At 43.8% G+C, this 15073-nt stretch overlaps 1 protein-coding gene across 6 annotated transcripts in view; it reads right to left on the reverse strand.

Annotated features, from left to right (window-relative positions):
• Nucleotides 1-15073, reverse strand: part of CRTC1 (CREB regulated transcription coactivator 1) — a 127751-nt gene that overhangs the window by 23858 nt on the left and 88820 nt on the right. For all 6 annotated transcript variants that reach the window (XM_074204737.1, XM_074204738.1, XM_074204736.1 and 3 more), the window contains 3 exons: nucleotides 10414-10499; nucleotides 3766-3809; nucleotides 2520-2740 (listed from right to left, as the gene is read on the reverse strand). In XM_074204737.1, the coding sequence (XP_074060838.1) occupies nucleotides 2520-2740; nucleotides 3766-3809; nucleotides 10414-10499 (351 nt within the window). The remainder of the gene's footprint in view (nucleotides 1-2519; nucleotides 2741-3765; nucleotides 3810-10413; nucleotides 10500-15073) is intronic.

Here is a 15073-nt window from a genome sequence, read left to right on the forward strand (position 1 = left end):
CAAAATGACAGGGGCCAAATGCTGGGCTGCAACCCAAGTCGACGGAGCCTCACGTGCTTCTTAAAACAACCTGAAATACAACTAAGACATAGGGACTAGACTTTGGAATCTGGAATTCACTGTAATAACTCAATGTTATCTCTGCAAGACAACTAAAGTGAAATTAGGGAGGAATCTGAGTGATAACAGGAAGATCCTGGGATTTGGTTGGAAGGGAGTTTAGAGATCAGTCCAACTTGATCACTTTGAAGAGAAACTGAGGCCTATAGAGAGAGGCAAAGGGACTTGTCCAAGAGTCAGACAATGTCTTCTGATGTTAAATACTCTTTCACTCCACATCAAACAATAGCGAGTTAAAGTCTACTCTGCTTGACTGCGCAAAACATTTGCTCAAGGGGGCCACCCAGAAAATCCCCCTGCCCAGGAGAACCTTTTCACCCTCTGGTCTTTAAACATTCTCTGCCCACCCACCCACTCCCAATCTACAAATTTCATAGCCTTTACGTTTCTGATGAGGAGCTGGGGCAGGATTTCAACAAATGAGGACAGAAACCAGAGAGGAGCTAAGTTGTCATCCAGGAGACACAGACCTCTTTCTTCTTTGTTGTCCAAGGGCCTGAGTGGCTGGTCTGGGCGGTAAGTACAGTGTGTGCCAGAGGCCAGCAGCTCTTGCTTGATTTAAAATGCAAAAAACCTTGCCAAGTGACCTGTTCTCCCTGGCAAATGCACAAACAATCAAACATATGTCAAACATTATGAGATTCTACTCTTCTTACGCTAACAACCAGGCCGCCCTTCAGTGTGTGAGTCCTCCTGTTAGGTACAATGCAACATTCTCAAGTCTATTATTTTCATATGTGTATATTCTACTCCATTTGTTTAGACTCAGTACAGTTTTGAGGTCCATTATCCTTGGGAGTGCTTTGAAAGGATTGCCAAGGGCACTCTGGCAAAGGCAGCGAACGAGCCCCATTAGAGGCTGCTGCAGATTCGAGCTGATAAAATGAGGAACAGAAAATAGAAGGTGTCTGGAGGAGAGATCAAGAGACTTGGTGAACCCCCATCTGACTTCCAGACCTCACGCACAGCACCTCGACTGGGAGCTAACAGACCTACATGGGAATGTTCAGATGCTGGTGCTTGTCTCTCAAGGTAATGAGTTCATCTAATTAATGATGGTCTTCTCTTCAAACCATCTCCACTTCCCCAAGGTCTGTGTGGAAGCCACCAGAAGGGACAAGGCTGGTGTCCCAGGAGTACTTTGGAACTTTAAAGATCAGAACATCCAATGCAGATGTAAACCCAAGAATTAGAGAAGGGAAGAGCTTGTCCAAGGTCAGAAAGAGAGTGAAGAAGTAGGATAGGGATTTGAATTCAGAGCCTCTAACTCCATAATCAGGCATTTCTCATGAGCCAATGTAACTGGCAAACTTTGCTCCCCAAGCTCTGAGCTCAAAATTCCTGAGCCTTATCCCAAGGGGAATTTCCAAGTCCTCATTATACTGATAAAACAGAAGCAGGCAAAGGAAGGAGGTAGAGCCACCAGGACTTTGGAGGTTTTGTCTTCAGGAAAAGAAGCAAGTCCTTGACTTATTCAGCTTCCAGTGTGCATACCTCAAAACCCAGGATAGAAGAGGTGGCACAACTCGACCTCTAATGCACTTCAACAGGCCCAGTTTTGGACATTCTCCTCAGACTACATCTGGACCCAAAGTGTGTTGTCAGAGGTTAAGTGGGTCCCATCTATTCACCAGTCACACAATCTTATAGCAGAAAAACCTCCAGAGATCAGCTATTCCAATCCCTCCCTGAAGCAGGAATTCCCTCTACAGCAGCTTCTCAAACCACTTCTCCATAACTCCAAGAATCCCAGGTCTCCCTTCGAGCATTAAGCAAAACCAGCCTGCTCCTTCTCTCAGAAGTCCTTCAATATCTGAAGACAACAGAATGCCCCTCTAAGTATCCCCTTTACCCTGGTTCTTCCATCTGACCCCAAGTCCAGTTCTGAGCTGCTTCTACTTTTTATTAAGCTTCCTTTGGGCATACTCCAGTGTACCAACAACTCTCTTAAAATGTGGTACCCAGACCTGAACACACAATACTCCAGATGTGAGCTGACCAGAGCAGAGGACTGTCACCTCTCTTGTTCTCCAAAAAAAGCAGTAGAGCAATTCCAGACTTGGAGATTTCTTTGAAAGTTCTGTGAAAATTCAGGGCCAGAGCTCTCTTTCAACAGGATCCTGGAATGATATATTCACCTGCCTAATGGTCTGTCATTGCTCCAAGTGAACGAATAACATCTAAACGACTATCTCCAGATGCACATTACATCAAAACACCCACATCTGTAGAACACCCTTCAACTCTAAAATGGTTGAACTGCATCTCCACATGCACATTCAATGGAATCCCTGCCCCACCTCCTACTCCCCATCCCTGGGCTACCCTGAGCTATGGAGCATCCACCTGGATCAGGACCCCCATCCCTTCATCCAGAATTCCTGGGTTCCAGTCCTTACCCTGATTGGCTGTGCCGATGCCTAGATGGGTCAGGTTGGCCGCCAGGTTGCCAGTGCTGTTGGAGCTGCTCAGGGCTGGAAATGTGGACTCCTCCGGATCCAGAGGGGTTGGGAGAGGAGAAGGGAAATGGATATTCGTCAGGTCAGGGAGGGAGCCCCCTGTGTTATGGGTAGCAGGAATTAGGGTTGTAGTGTTTTCCTGGTCAGTGGACGGGAAGATGCTAAACGAGAGGGAGAGACCACACAGAGAACAGCAACAGTGAGCTTTGAGGGGGTGCCTGGCATTGTTTTCTTCTTCTAGGACCTAATACAAAAAAGAATTTAGAACTACAGAATGTTAGAACTCTAGAAGTTAGCTCTGGAAGGGCCCTGAAAACTCAAAATGCCAGAGAGGAAGGACCTCGAGATCATCTACGGCAACACCTCAAGTCAAAGGTGAGAAAAAGAGGCCGAGACCAGATTTGCCTGAGGTCATAAAGCAGAGCTTATCTGCAGAGCTTGATCCCATACCTTCCAAATCTCAGTTCGGCCCTTTTTCAATACTGAACTAAGGCAGGGTTCACAAAATAATCCAATATAAGAAATGATACCAATGCTATTAGATATAATATCACTCTGAGGCTATATATATATATATATATATATATATATATATATATATATATATTACATATATATCCCTTCAGATCAAAGTGAGGTTGTTCTTTTTTCCCTGATCACACCTGTAGATCAGACCTGTAGTGCCTACCTAGACATCTTATTTTTTTCAAAGAGATTTCCTTTTGGCAGTACAACCTATATTATTTTAAAAAACTCAGCCATTTCATCAGTTTTACAGAAAACCATGGCCTATTTCAGTAGTCAGAGATATGGATGAGGGTAGCAGCAGGGTTGCCCAGGGCTGCAGGCACCCCTCCATATATACACATACACCCACAGTGGTCCCCTCGGGAGTGTGTCATCTGTTCCACTCCACAGACTCTCATCACCTGCCAAGGCATGCTGCTTTTAAAACCAGCTCTAAGCACATGTTGTTTTAAGTGAAGAACAAACAGTGGAATTAGACAAAGTCTGCCCCTCACAAAGGCTGTAGTGCTGTGCTATGGCCTCCCTTCCTAATGGCCATAGGTGTCTGGAATATAGAGTGTGTGTGTGTGTGTGTGTGTGTGTGTGTGTGTGTGTGTGTGTAGGCAAACATGTGAAGGGGCTGCAGACATCAACTGAGACACATACATACAAGACTTACTTGATTCCTGGGACTTCACAGGACTTAGGTCTTGATGACCCTGTCTGAAACAAAACACAAGAACATAATGAAAGTCAATATAAGAAGGTTGCAGGCATTCCTCAACAGTCCAGGCCACCAACCCCACAGTGTCCTTTGATCTATGATACTTTTAGGTTATTATATCTGAGTTAATAGCATTAAGGATTTGAGAGCTGCCAAGGCACCTTGGAGATCATTCCCTATCATTTTACAGATGAGAAAGCTGTAGTCCAGAAAAAAAAGAAGCAACTTGCCCAAGATCACATTGTTCATAAGTGAAAGGGAACTGGACTCAAAGCAAGATCATGTAAAAATGATCTATCTGATGTTAAAAAAGCCCATATTTTACACTCCTCAATTCTAGACATAGGGCACCACTCCGGAACATATGGCAGTATGCAGACCACATCCTGGGCCCCTAATTTTTGCTTCCCCTTAAGGAGGGGCACCATAAAGAACTCATTTGGTTCCTAAAAGAGCTAGAGCCAGAAATAAGTCAATTCACCATCTTTAAGCTCTTCCAACTACATGCCATTAAAATGTACACTCTACCCACTAAAACTCAGAGGGCAGCAGATGGTCAGATAGATTGGGAGCTGGCATTTGTCCCTTGTCCAGTCATGGAGCAGGGAAGATAATGGCTTAGGAAAAGCCCACTTCCAGCAAGATTCCCTGAAGGAAAGGGGGGGGCATTTTTGCTTTCTACAGGAGGTCTCTGGGAATAAGGTCATATCATCAGGAAAGAAAGAGTCCTTCTACGAAGGTACAATGTGGCCTGCTTGGGGAAGGGCAGGAGCTCCCAAGCAAAAACTTCAAAAGGTCATTTCTGACTACTCATCCATCATTGCCCAATTAAACTATTCTTCGAAGATGGCACAGGGTCAATTTGTGCCGATGGTGAGAAAGAAAGAAGAGGCAGTTGGTAGGGGAATTAAGCCCCTCTGGCTTGTAGATTCATAAGTTTGGGCTAAAGTAACCTAATGGAAAAAAAGCAGCTGAAGTTTCTACAGAAGCACCTCTTTTGTGTGAATCTCACAGGAGTCCTGTAAAGGAAAGACCACCTGATTCAATTTAACAATTTCAGGTCTACTCTGTACCAACTAGTGGGCCACCTGCTAGAGAGAAGAAATGGCCCAGTGCTTGCCCTCTAGGAGCTTACATTCTCCTGGAATGAATCAACACAAATTCTGATAAGTTTAAACACACCATATACAGAGCTCTACCAAGGTGGGAAGAGGGTAAAAGAGAGTGAGAAAGACCCCAGTCTGCAAGGGAGGAGGAGAACCGGAGTGGGAGACTGCCAAGAGCTTTAGAGTCAAAGGGTGGGTCATGACTGGTGACAGTGGGAGAAAGCTTGTCAGGAGAGGAGTAGACAGAGAAGCCAGATTGTAAGGGGCTGAGTGGGAGATGAGACAGTAAAGCACAAGTGGAGGGAACTTTTTAGGAGTCTGATTGTGAAAGAGAGGAAAGATTCAGGACATCAATTAGAGGGGATGACTGGGAATGAGCAGGGGATGTTTGAAGGCTAGGGCAGATCTGGGTATGGCTTTGGCTAGCAGGGAAGGAATCAGTGGATAAGAGAGACTGAAGTAGAGGGAGGTGAGGGATAGTGGAAGGGATCAGCTGATGGAAGAGATGGGAGAGGATGGAATCAAGAACCCAAGGAGGGGCTAGTCATGGGCAGGAGCTTAGCCACTTCCTCCTTCAGGCCCAAAGTCAAAGAGAAGACTAGAGGGAGGAGGTAGAGGACATGAGAGAACCCATGGCTTTGTGATAAGGTATGAAGCCAGGTCCTCTGTGGAGAATGAGGGGTCTGAGAAAAGAAAAGAAGGTTTGACAAGATGCTATAGGGGAGTGTGATTAAGTTGACAAAGGAAGAGTAAAAGGACTGTCCTGCAGCAGTGAGGATCCAGTCAGGGTTTATTCTCCTAGATCACAGATTTTAAGAGCAGACAGGGACCCTAGAGGTCCTCTCCCTATGAGGAAACTGAGTATCACAGTCCCCTAGAGAAGCAGCATACCAGAGGGCCTCTAACTCCCCAGTGACACAGAAGTACCTGTATTAGGGGATGACCTTCCCTTTGGTTCTTCAGCACAGGAGTAGAAATGAAAAGGCAGATGATGGAGAGCAGTTGCGATTGGACTGCTATGAGGAAAAAGGATGGGGCTCCAAGGGACGGAGAATGGTGCAAAACTGAATGGGCTAGTGGAGTTAGAACCAAGTTCAGGGACTATTCCCTTTAATTTAGGGGGGGAAAAACAGATATCTTGCTGTCTAATCTTGTTATCTCTATGACTTTTTGTTTCTTCCTTAAGGATATGATTTCTCTCTCATCACACTCAATTTGGATCAATGTACAACATGGAAACAATGTAAAGACTGACAGAGTGCTCTCTGTTGGGGGGAGGGGGGAGGGAAGCAAGATTGGGGGAAAACTTGTAAAACTCAAAAACTCAAATAAAATCTTTAATAAAAAAACAAAACTGAATGGGCTAGTCCTGGAAAGGGAGGCTAGAACAGAGATTGCTAACAAGGAAGAGAGAGAGAGGGAAAGAGAGAATGAATGAAGAAAGGGATAGGAGGAATGAGGTCAACAGGCAGGGAGATGGGAGGCTAGCCTCAAGAAAAGCAATTCAGAGTTGTTCAGATCATGGGTAGTGATAGAGTGATAGGGAAACCTAGGGTCTGATAATATGTATGATTGTCTAGTCAGAGGGAAGGTAAAGGTCAGGGAAGTTGAGGAGCCAATGAGTTGGGAGGCCAGGGTGCTTGAGCAACACATGTACTGATGATCCCAGGTGTAAGGGATGGGGTAGAGAAGAGGACTATTGTTGAACTCTTTGGGGAAAAAAAGAAAATGCCTTGGTGGCTGAAGATGATGGCATCAAGCTTCCTGAGAGGCCCTAGAACAGGCTGCCTCTCAATGTTGGAAACCACAGCTTGGTTGGTCGTGGCTCTGAGCACTCTGACAAGTCTGCCCTACTTCTCCTGGAAGCAGGAGAAACCTGGGATTCCCAGCCTTTGAGAAAAGCTGGGCTGCTATCTCTGCCCATGTTACTAGGGGTGCTCTGAGGGTGCTGAACAGTGACAGACACCTTTGGGAACAGTCCTAACTCTTTCCTAGCTCTTCTCGTAGTGACTAGAAATTTTGTTTCAATTGTAAACAGTTCAACTGAGAAACCAGCCTCCTCCCCAATGCTCAAGGAGATGTTCTTATAGGCCCAAGTTGTGTTAATAATAGTTGGTATTTCCAGTACCACTCAAACACCAAGTTTTAAAAAACAAAACACCCAAACTAGTCAGAAATCAACAATAGATTGTGTGAACTGATTTCCACAGTGAAAAGAGAGCCAGAGCCTTGTTTTTCACACCAGAGTTACATCTTTAGGCCCTCAGCCCTGAGTTGTCCCTTGCCAGTGCCCTCTGGGGCTACAAGCTCTGACCTCAGAGCACTTGGAGCTCATTTACACTCTACCTTTCTAAGGAGTGTCCCCCTACTAAATGGTATCTGTACCTGCTCCTTTCAGTTGTCCCCAGGGCTAAACAGAAATATTCTTCAAGCCCCAACCTAGGAGGTTCATTAACTGTTTGCTCCATAACAGAGAAGTTTTTTCCCACAACTTTATAAACTAAACATAAGACAATCTCCTCAGAAATGAATGGATCTACTGTGGCTCCTCAACAACTTAACTGGTCCTCAGGATCAGAAATATAATGCTGAGAGTGAAGTCCACATGTTCTGACACAATTACTGGCTTTCAAGGTCAAGAGCAAGCACGACCCCTTACATTACTGATTGAAAACCAGGTCACTAGGTTTAGTGGACTTGACTAGGAACCCAAATTCACCAAACTGCTCTTCTCCCTCTTTTCTCCATTTTCCTTAAATGCTCTCTCAAGGAATTACTCAGAAAACAGCTCAATGTTCACTAATATTTATAAAGTGTTTCCTATATGTAAGTTAAGGGATCCAGAAGAGGTAGGGTTAGTTTAGCAGTTTTCAAGAAAAGGCTAATAATAATGCAAATAGTGAGTTACATTTAAGAATCTCTCTCTCTCATCTTTCATCTTTCCCTACAAATAAGCAGAGGCCTCACCCATTCTGAAATCTCTTCAAGGCTGTACCATCTCTTCTACTTCTCCATGTTCCTTCAGAGACAAATCCTAGAAAATGCTGTCAACACTTCATGTCTCCACTTCTCCTCTTTTCACGCTCTTTTCTAAACTCTGCAATCTAGTCTGGCTTTGGCAGCTGCTCTCTTCAAAGTACCAATGATGTCCTCATGACCATATCAATGTCCTGTTCTGATTCCTCAATCTTCCTTCTTGTTGACCTAGGCAGCCTTGATACTACTGACAAGCCTCTCCTCCTGGATCTTCTCCCTTTTCAGGGTCTTTCTGGCTTCATCTCTGGCCTGTCTGACTTCTTCTCATTGCCCTCTACTGGATGATCATCTATGTCCTCCTCTTCTTTAATCATGGGTAAAGACAAAGGTTCCATCACAAGTCCTCCTTTCCATTCTCTTCACACTCCTTCAGGGGGCAACTCTCATCTCTCAGCATTTGACTCCCAGATCTATATATCTAGCCCAAGCCTCTCTCCTAAGCTCCAGGCTCACATCAACTGCTAGATGTCCTGTCAGCACTGTAAACTCAGCATGAAGCATGTACTCAAGATGAACTCATTGTCTTCCTTGGTCCCTGCTCCCCAAAAGACTTAACTTGTCCAAACCTTACTCTTTTGCTGAGGTTACCATCAACATTCTGGTTACCTCAGCTGGCAAATGCCCAACTAGCTGCCAAGTCTTGCTGCCTCTACCTCCAGAGCAGCTCTCAGATTAATCACTTCACTCCTCTTATGTGACCAAGGCACTAATTCAGACCTTCAACAACTTGTTCCTGAACCATTCAGAATCTCCCTGTCTTGAGTCTCTTCTCCACACACCTGCCAAAGTGACATTGTAAGCCCCAGGTGCCATGCTCATTAAACTTACCTTGAGGACTATGTGCCTCTGTTTGCCACAGTCTCATGCCAGCTCACCTTCCCAGTCTTATGACACAGGACTCCCTCTCCTGTGGGCTGCAATCTGGCTATGCTAGCTTTTCTGCTCCTAATCCAGAGCCTTCTATCTCCTATCTCTTTGCCTTTGTACTTGCTGTCCCCCAGACCTGGAATGTTCCCCCTCTTCACCTGTCTCTCAGAATTGGTAGTTTCCTTCAAAGTGGAGCTCAAATTCCACTTCTTCCATGAGACTTTCCATAATCTCTCTGGCTGCCAAGGCCTTACCTCTAAATTACCTTCATTGTTTTGTGTTTATTTTGCACATACTTGCAGTTGTCTAGGTTCTCTTCCTCTACTGAACATATGCTCCTTAAGGGCAGGTTCTGATCCTTTTCTGTCTCTGTATTTCCAGCACCCAACAAAGTGCCTGGCCTATGGGAGGCTCTTCCTCAATAAATGCTAGCTGAAGGATCAATTGAGCAATGATTTGAATATAGAACGAACAAAACAATGAGCCCATTGGAGACCAGCAATCTTTAGGAACTTTGCTCTTAAAAAGTGGCTAAACTAGTTCACCCCAAGGCAGAGTTCTGTTTGTCTGCTTGGCTCAACCTGGCCTAAGGGACACTGGCTTTCCTATCAACTTTCTCTCCACCTGTGTCCACAATGAGGTTGGTGTTCTAACTAGTTAAGGCCTCAACCTGCCAATAAGAATCTTCTAAGGAGTTGACCCCAGTTGAAAACTGCCATGGTCCCTTTCCTTCCCTAGATCCTTGGGAAGGATGGGCTTAAGTATTAGAGATCAATCAGTACAAGGTTCGAGCCTATGGAGAGGAACCTCTGAGGTTCAAGGAGGTCAAGCAGTCCCATCCCATCCTTGTTTATATCACAGCACTTCCTCTGCACCCAGCCCTGGCTTAGGCCCCAGAGCTGAAAAGCACTATGTAGCATAACAGCAAATTACCAACATTTTTCTATAAGAACTTTTTTTCTTATCATCCAAATTCTATCCATCCTTCAAGGTCTCCCTTTCTCCAGAAAGCAGTTCTCAACAACTCCAGTCAATGCTTTTGTCTTTCCTTTTCTTCCTACATTTGAGCCAGGTTGGCAGGGGAGGGTATCCTCCTACTATGCAAAGGCTCTACAGTGACCCTCTTGACAACATTTTGGACAAGGCATCATCTAGCCTCTTTGTGAACACCTGCGAAGACAAGGGGCTCATCACTTCACGAGGCAGTCCCATCCTCTGCTGGCTGCTCTGATGGGAGGCTCTTTCTGATTCTGAGTCCTTCAAGATGCTACTGATGACGTCCTGGGGCTCATGACCTTTGGTGTACTCCTGGACCCCATGGGAAGAAGGTCCGGTGAAATCTATGGAGTCTTTCCTAGAGTCATGTTTTTAAATGCAGAAAAATAAAATATGCAAAAAAATGCAGATAACACTTTTTTTCCCATTTAGTTCAAGAATCCCCTGAAATCTGTGCACAGCTACCTGAGAGGACTGCAGGTTAAGACCCTGCTCTCCCCAACACCATTTCTAGCTTTTGTCTTTATATAGGTGATATACACTGTACTTATGAGATAAAATTTCCATTTCCCAAATCTCAAATCTCATCAATTCTTACCTTTTTCGAGTCCCACACTTGTTTTGAGAGGTTTTTGTCTGTCTCAGAGGTGGTTTCCTCCATTCCTGGGACTGCCAATAATAAGACTGGGGTTGGAAGAGTTGGGGGAGGGAAGAGAAAAGAAGGAACAGGAGACAAAAACCTGTTAATAATCTGCCTGGGGGCATTACTTAAGAATCTTACCTACAGCAGCAGATCCTGTTCTGATTCAGATTATGGATATACTGTAATTACTGAAACAACAATAACTCCTTTGGGTAAGAAAAAAAATTCTATAAAAGGATATGGAACAAGAAACCACAGACTCTAATGTGCATCAAAAAAGATGGAAAATGTTAAGTCCCTGAGTCTGTTTTATTCTCTGCTTAACCCAATCTAACCCAGAAGGAGGCCGAACATTTGGAAGGCTAGATGTGCAATTTACTTTTAGAACCCATGGAACTGACCCTGACGCCAGGCAAGTGTGATGAGTAGAGAGGTGCCAGTAAGTCTTAAGAGATGATGTTTGCAACCACCCTAGATGCTACTTAGAGATCCCACTTCTAAGTACCACCCACTCCTGGCAAGCAGAAGGAAAGGAGCCTAGAAATGGAGGAACACATCTTGGACACCAGTATCTCAGAGGCAGGCACTGCAGTTACAAAAGGGACCAGCCTGGGAGCCTAAAGCCTTGAAGGAAGAGCCTTTGCCTCATGCCAGCTAGGTGATCTCAGATATGTCTCCTAAACCTATGGGACCCGTAGTTTCCTTATTTATGAAATGAGAAGTCTAGCTCAGACATGGAAAAGAGGAGACAAAAAGAAATGGTCAGTAGTTGAGGCTTCTAAGAAGTCCCAGGCATCAATTCATTGTTAATATCTAGAAAGCAGTGTGGAATTATGGGAGAAAAGTCACCAAACTGTTTACTACTTGGCCCCATGGTGCCTCCAGGAAGTCAAAGACAAACAGAAAAGCATCACATGGACTAAAATACTCATAATAGCACTTTCTGAAGGCAGGGCAGCTAGGTGCACATGAGTAGAACACCAGGTCTGGAGTCATGAAGGCCTGAGTTCAAATCCAACCCTAGACCTTACTTACTAAGTGTGATCCTGGATAAATTACCTCTGCCAGTCTCGGTTTCCTCAAATATAAAATGTGTGTCATAACAGCTTCTCCCTCCTAGAATTGTGAGGGTCAAATGAGATGATCACCTCTAAAGCTCTTTACACATGACCCAATATGGTGGCACTTAAGATGATTGTTTCCTTCCTTCCCTCATAAAACAGGACACAAAATTGGCTGCATGATTTGGGGAACATCTAAACAAATTGTGGTCCTAAATGATGAGAATGGACAGGCTGCACGATCCCTCCCTCTCTACAGGCTCCTCAAGTTCACCTCCTGTATCCTCTATGCAACCACAGAAAAAATGTCTCTACTTACTGCCTCCACTTTCTCCCTTGGCAATCCGACTTCCAACCTCATTCATCAACTGAAACCACTTTCTCCAAAGTTTCTGAAATTTTTCATTTTTAAAAATTCTGAATGCTGGTAAAACTAGCATTTCCCTCTTCAACAGATAAGGGGAGGACTAAACTGAATCTCTATTATGTTGCGCTCTCCTAAGTTACCAAAGGTCCCAACTGCCAACTCCAATGGCCTCCTCCCAATCTTCATTCTTCTCGATCTCAAGGCTGATTCTCTTCTCTAGGTTGTTAACATGTTCTCTTGGTTTTCTTCCTACCTAAGTAATGCTTCCTGATCTCCTCTGCTGGATCATCAACATCATCTAGATCCTAACCCCTTCCAGTGGGGGTGCCCAAGGTTCTGTCCCAGACTCGTTCTCTATTTACCCACTCTCAGATTGCACAGGGCCAATTACTGCCTCGACAGTGATGACCCCTGGGTCTTACCTCTGTCTCCTGAACTTCACAGCCACATTATCAAATACCTATTGAATATTTCAAACTGGATACACATTAGTTATATCAAATTCAGCATGTCCAAAATCAAAGTCACCCTATATTTCCTCTCAAACCTATTGTTTACCCCCAGCTTTTCTTTCTGCTGAGGGTACCACTATTCATCTAGTCACTGAGATCAGTAATCCTAGAAGTGTCCTAGATTCCTCATTCTCCTTTCCCGTGTTTATACAGTCAGTGTCTAGAGCTTATCACTTCTCTCCCGACCACATCTCCACATTTCTTTTCTGGTTCAGGTCCTTCTGTCTTCTCATTCACTGCTGCAATGGCCTCCTAGTGGAGGCTGCCCACCTCAAATCTCTCCTGCTCCAAACCAATCTCCATATGTCTACCAAAGGGATTTCCTAAACCACAGCTCTGATCGTGTCACTCCCTTGCTCAATTAACACAAGCTGATTCCAACTTCCCTTTCCAGTCTTATGACACATGACTCCCCTTCCCACACCCTCTAATCCAGCCCCTAACTGGTCTGAGTCCTTTCAGCATAAGCTGGCTATCCACCATGCTTGAAACAAGTCCTTCCCTCCAGATTCTATCATGGGGCTACCTTGCTCAGGTCTGGCACAGTTCCCTCTTAAAATGATCTTATCTTGTAGTAGGTACTTGTCTATGTGATACTTGGTGTTTTCTTCCATAGGGCAGGGGCTAGTTCATTTAGGACTCTGAATTGCTCCTCCTGTCACAGTAGTCGAGCCCAAGCTAAAATCCCACTTCTTACAAGAGGCCTTCCTCAGTCCTTTAATGCCAGGGCCTTCCCTTTGGAAATGATCTTCAGAATACTCAGGGCAAAGTTTGTCTGCACAGAGTGGTTTCATGTGGTCTCTCTCACTAGACTGAGAGCTCTCCAAGGGTGGGGACTGTCTCTTGTTCTTCTTTGTATCCCCAGAGTTCAGTAAGTGCCTGGCACACAGTGGCCATTAAATAAATGTTTGTTGACTGACCCATGGCAGGGAATAGGAATTTAGATGGCCTGGCCCTTACTGTGGGCATTTCACAAATATGACATCATTTTCCCCCCAATACAAACCTGAGTGGGGCTCAAAATGCAATAAATCTAGATGCTTTTTAGGAGAAAATTAATTACATGTTTGACCAAAGATAGCCCAGAAACAGGCTCCCCCAGCCTGACCAAGGGTCCAGGACCACTGTTCCATACTGAGTCAGCTGGCTGCCTCGAAGGCAAGAGATGTTGGTTGAAAGATTGATATAGCAATGTTTTAAAAAGAAAAAAACTAAAATGAAATTGAACCCTGACTAGATGTCGTGCTTAATTTTGGCTCCAGAGAACAGATGACAAACTACATCTCCCTTCTTTCAGGGGAGGTGGGAGCCTATGGCTGTGGAATACCTCTAACATGGTCATATTTTACTCACTGAACAGTTTTGCTTAACTTTTTTGAAAAACTTTGTTTTTCTTAGTTACAAGGGTTCATATTGAAGGGGGAGAGAGAAAGGGAGAATCCAGAATTGACTGTGATAAAAAAAATCAATAAAACTTTAGAAATATATGGGATTGTAATATTTATAATATGTAACATATAATATATACTATTGCTTTTTAATATTCTGTCTTGTTCTGGGGAAAGCAAATCAAAGAAAACCACTTGTTAACAGCCAAAATAAAACCACTGATTAACAGCCAAAATAAAAAAGTAATACCATAAAAAGTTAATACAATAACAATAATAATAATGCTATAAAAATTTAGCACCTGCCAAATATCTCACAAGATGTGGCCTTGTAGCTATGATTATATACCAGAAACTCACTTCCTTTCAGGGTCTGACAAATAACTATAAACAGGGACCTTAAAACCTAAAGATTTTGACCAACAGCCTCTGCTAGCCCCAGATCATGGTCACAGGCAAGAAAACTTAAGGATAAAGGCTTTAATCACTCTCACGATCCCCAATCCTCAATCTTCAGCTTTCAAAGTAAAGAGTGAGAGAGCAGACCCAATGCTGTGGGGAAGAGGTGAGGTACTGTAACACTCACAGTCCTTTCTGTATTCCTACAGAGTATAAGCTCATAGCCAAATGTTTTCATTCAACTACAAAAAAAAAGCAGGTTTTTTAGCCACCCATTCAAAAGTCTAAAATACTGAATATAAAGGAATAACAGTAACATAGCAATTTATCCCAGGACAGTTTCTATTTGAATCTTATATGAGAATGAAATAATAACAGTGGTAACGATAATGATACTAGTAAGAACAACAAGCAGCCACCTTCACCAAAGTCTTCCTTTGTCTGAACACAGACTGAAGTACACTTATTGTACCTTTGGTTTGTGCTTTTTTTTTTGCAACATGACTAATATGGGAATGTTGTGTACAACTACACATCTATAATCTATGTCACATTGCTAGCCTTCTCAAGGATCAGGGAAGGAAGGGAGAAATGAAAAAAAAATTGGGACTCAAAATTTAAAAAATGAATGTGTTAACATGTAATTGAGAAAAAATAAAAGTAAAAGTAATAATCATTAACCGCACATAATAATAATACTGAACAATTTTCACATGCAAAAAAGAGCCCTGTCTTCCCTCGATATCTCAGTGTGGTGTGGAGTTTACTAGATTCTGCCAAAGACCAAGCTCTAACAGGTCCCATTGAGCAGAAAAGGCAGCATATTCTCTAAGGATCACCACAGGTCATTTCAAAGTGGATTATACCAAATGAGTTCCATCTGTGAAG

Source organism: Macrotis lagotis, chromosome X, assembly GCF_037893015.1.
Source record: "Macrotis lagotis isolate mMagLag1 chromosome X, bilby.v1.9.chrom.fasta, whole genome shotgun sequence".
NCBI classification, from domain to species: Eukaryota; Metazoa; Chordata; class Mammalia; order Peramelemorphia; family Peramelidae; genus Macrotis; species Macrotis lagotis.